Below are 2,741 nucleotides of genomic sequence, written 5' to 3' on the forward strand. Positions count from 1 at the left end.
TTCTTGTGGGTATATACTAGACCCCATCTCTTCTTACTGGTGGAAGTGAGAATATGCYTCTCAATCCTGTCTGATGCCCTTTCCCTGAAGGCCCTGCCATGTTTTCTACCTGTTGTGAATGTGCCTTCCTAGTGAGTCCATTTGAAGCACTTGCAGCAGGGATTGCAAGTAGGCCTACAATTTTTCCTCAACTAGGCTCCTTTGAAGTCTAGTTAATACACTTGTGATAAAGCATTTTCTATAGGATACTTGTATAGTCTCTCACCACTGTGTGTGAAACCTCATAATCACTGTCAGATGAGCCAGATCACAGTTCTATCCTGTGTAATCAAACTGTTGAAATTTTGTTGTACATGCTGAATTCTGACATTTTATACATTTTGTACATTCTCATTATGCCTTGCCAAATTTCCACTGTGCAAAGGCTTTGCCACAGTCACGAAAGAGATGTATTTCTCTCTTGTGTGGATTCTCAAGTTGGGTGGATGTCAGTGCTGAGATATTTCTCACACAGCAATTAGCCTATAAGATTTATTTCCTGTGTGTCTTCATGTGCATTTTAAGATTTCCATTCTGAGCAAACCCTTTGCCACAATAATCACAACAATATGGTTTCTCCCCTGTATGAATCCTCCTGTGAGCACTCAGATTAGCAGTATTGCTGAAACATTTGCTACAATCATGGCAGCTGTACGGTTTCTCCCCTGTGTGAACTCTCATGTGTCCTGTATAATTTGATCTGGTGCTGAAACTTTTGCCACACACAGAACAGAGATATGGCTTCTCCCCAGTATGTCTCCTCCTGTGCAAAACCAGATGTCCACTTTGAGTGAATCCTTGGCCACATTCCTGGCAGCAATATGGTTTCTCGCCGGTGTGAGTCCTTTTGTGTCCGATCAAATTGGCGGCATCACTGAAACACCTGCCACAATCATCGCAGCGATATGGTTTCTCTCCCGTGTGAACCCTCATGTGCTTTTTCAGCCTAAGCTTCGTGGTGAACGTTTTACCACAAACATGACAAAACTCAGGCTCAGCTACGATGTGAGTTTGAAGGTGATCTTTCATACTCTCTTTAGAATCTAGGTGCTTTCCACAMACACCACAGACACGTTCTTTATCCTCTATATGTGCATGACTTTGCACATGATTAAAAAAGGGGCGCTTGTACCGAAAAGACCTCCCACAAACCTTACAAGAACATGGAGTACATTTCATGCCATTTGCACTGCTATAAGTTTGTTTTCTTTTTTGTTTTCTTGTGGTCTTTGGTTTGTGTGACTTTAAAACAGACTGCGCTCCTTTGTTTTCCATCCCATTGACATGTTCACTATTTTTACTCTGAGCTGAAGAACAGGTTGGTTCTGATATTCTGTAGTCCTCTCCATCAGGTTCTGTTTTGATCTGTCCAGTTACAACGTTTGGTTGAGAATCTCTCTCCCTATTTTCCTCACTTTGGATTTGCAAGGACTGAGTTGGGTCCTGATCATAATCACTTACACAGAAAGGATCAAATATGAACTCTCTGGTGTCAGACTCCAGCCACTGAAGTTGCTTTTTGAGTTCCTCCTGCTCCTTTTTTATCCGTATGGGCTCGCTGTCCTCCTGTCCAAGACTAGGGCTCCAATCCTGCACACAGGGCTGCTGCTCAGGGTGAATCTCCTCTTCCAACACAGTGAGCTGCTGGAGGTCTGGAGGGAGAGAAGTCTACTAACGTTACAACGTTACATTATTTATCAAAATTGATAAAAGGTCAAAAATACAGTTCTGGTAAATTTAACAGCTGCATAATGGAGTAACATACTCTTATGTTACATACTCGCTTCTGGATATACAAATCCATAAAATATTGACTGAATTATAGGACATCAACAAAAAATCTAAAACGGGCCAAAAACAATTAGGCTATGTGGCAACAGGGAAATAATGGCTGTAACGGGAGGAATACTGAGGGCGAGCATGCGCGTTGCTTCTTCAAGAATGTCTCGACATAACGCTACTTTTGTCGACACTGGCTCTCAAAATAAAATAACTAACATTATCAATTTGTATGAAATGTAGGTTGAAGAATAAATGTCACAAACCTGCTCTTTGTAACTTTATCTCAGGTTTAATAACGAGGTCAAGAATCTTCTGTAGACGGTCGTTCTCCTTTTTCGAACGGGAAACCTCTTCCTGGTACTCAGCTATCGTTTTTTCAACTGCTCCAAATATCTCCTCAGCAGCCACAGTTAGCCGCTGGTTGAGAAACACTCTCAACAACTGTATTTTAGACATTTTTACAGAATGCTAGTGCTAGCTAGCTAACAATCMGTGACAACGCTATTATTTGACAACTTCGTTCATCTATGATAGATGTTCATGGATCTGCTGTGCCAAAAGCCTGCGTAGCGTGTGCACCACGGCTTAACGCATTCTGCAATGTCGCTACCTACAGGAGTGGAGTGGACACCGTCAGTTTGGATTTCTATGAACATTCTCMATTTCATAAACGATACGGAACATTCCTTTCGCTCCTTATGTGTACCACTAAGGGGTGGGACCAAGTCACTATTGTTCGAGTCACAAACAAGTCTCAAGTCACATGGTCCGAATCTCAATATTTGTTAATACCACACAAACTACCGAAATTACAGGCTAAGAATGGACAGAGAGATAGGCCCTTGTGTTCATTTTATCACATTTCTCCAATGCCAAATCAGAGTGTCTTGTTCGCAACGAAACTGTCCCTATTTGCAAAT

The 2,741-nt window shown here is 41.8% G+C and overlaps 1 protein-coding gene across 1 annotated transcript; it reads right to left on the minus strand.

Moving 5' to 3' along the window:
• Positions 1 to 2,372, minus strand: LOC111958859 (zinc finger protein 391). Its single transcript, XM_023980166.3, has 2 exons — positions 2,085 to 2,372; positions 1 to 1,691 (listed from the first exon to the last, which is right to left on the minus strand). Exons 1-2 carry the CDS (start codon positions 2,275 to 2,277, stop codon positions 532 to 534), a joined length of 1,353 nt encoding a protein of 450 aa, XP_023835934.1. The 5' UTR covers positions 2,278 to 2,372; the 3' UTR covers positions 1 to 531.
• Between the last annotated feature and the right edge of the window lie 369 nt (positions 2,373 to 2,741).

The sequence above is a fragment of the Salvelinus sp. IW2-2015 genome, linkage group LG35 (genome assembly GCF_002910315.2).
Source record: "Salvelinus sp. IW2-2015 linkage group LG35, ASM291031v2, whole genome shotgun sequence".
Taxonomy (NCBI): domain Eukaryota; kingdom Metazoa; phylum Chordata; class Actinopteri; order Salmoniformes; family Salmonidae; genus Salvelinus; species Salvelinus sp. IW2-2015.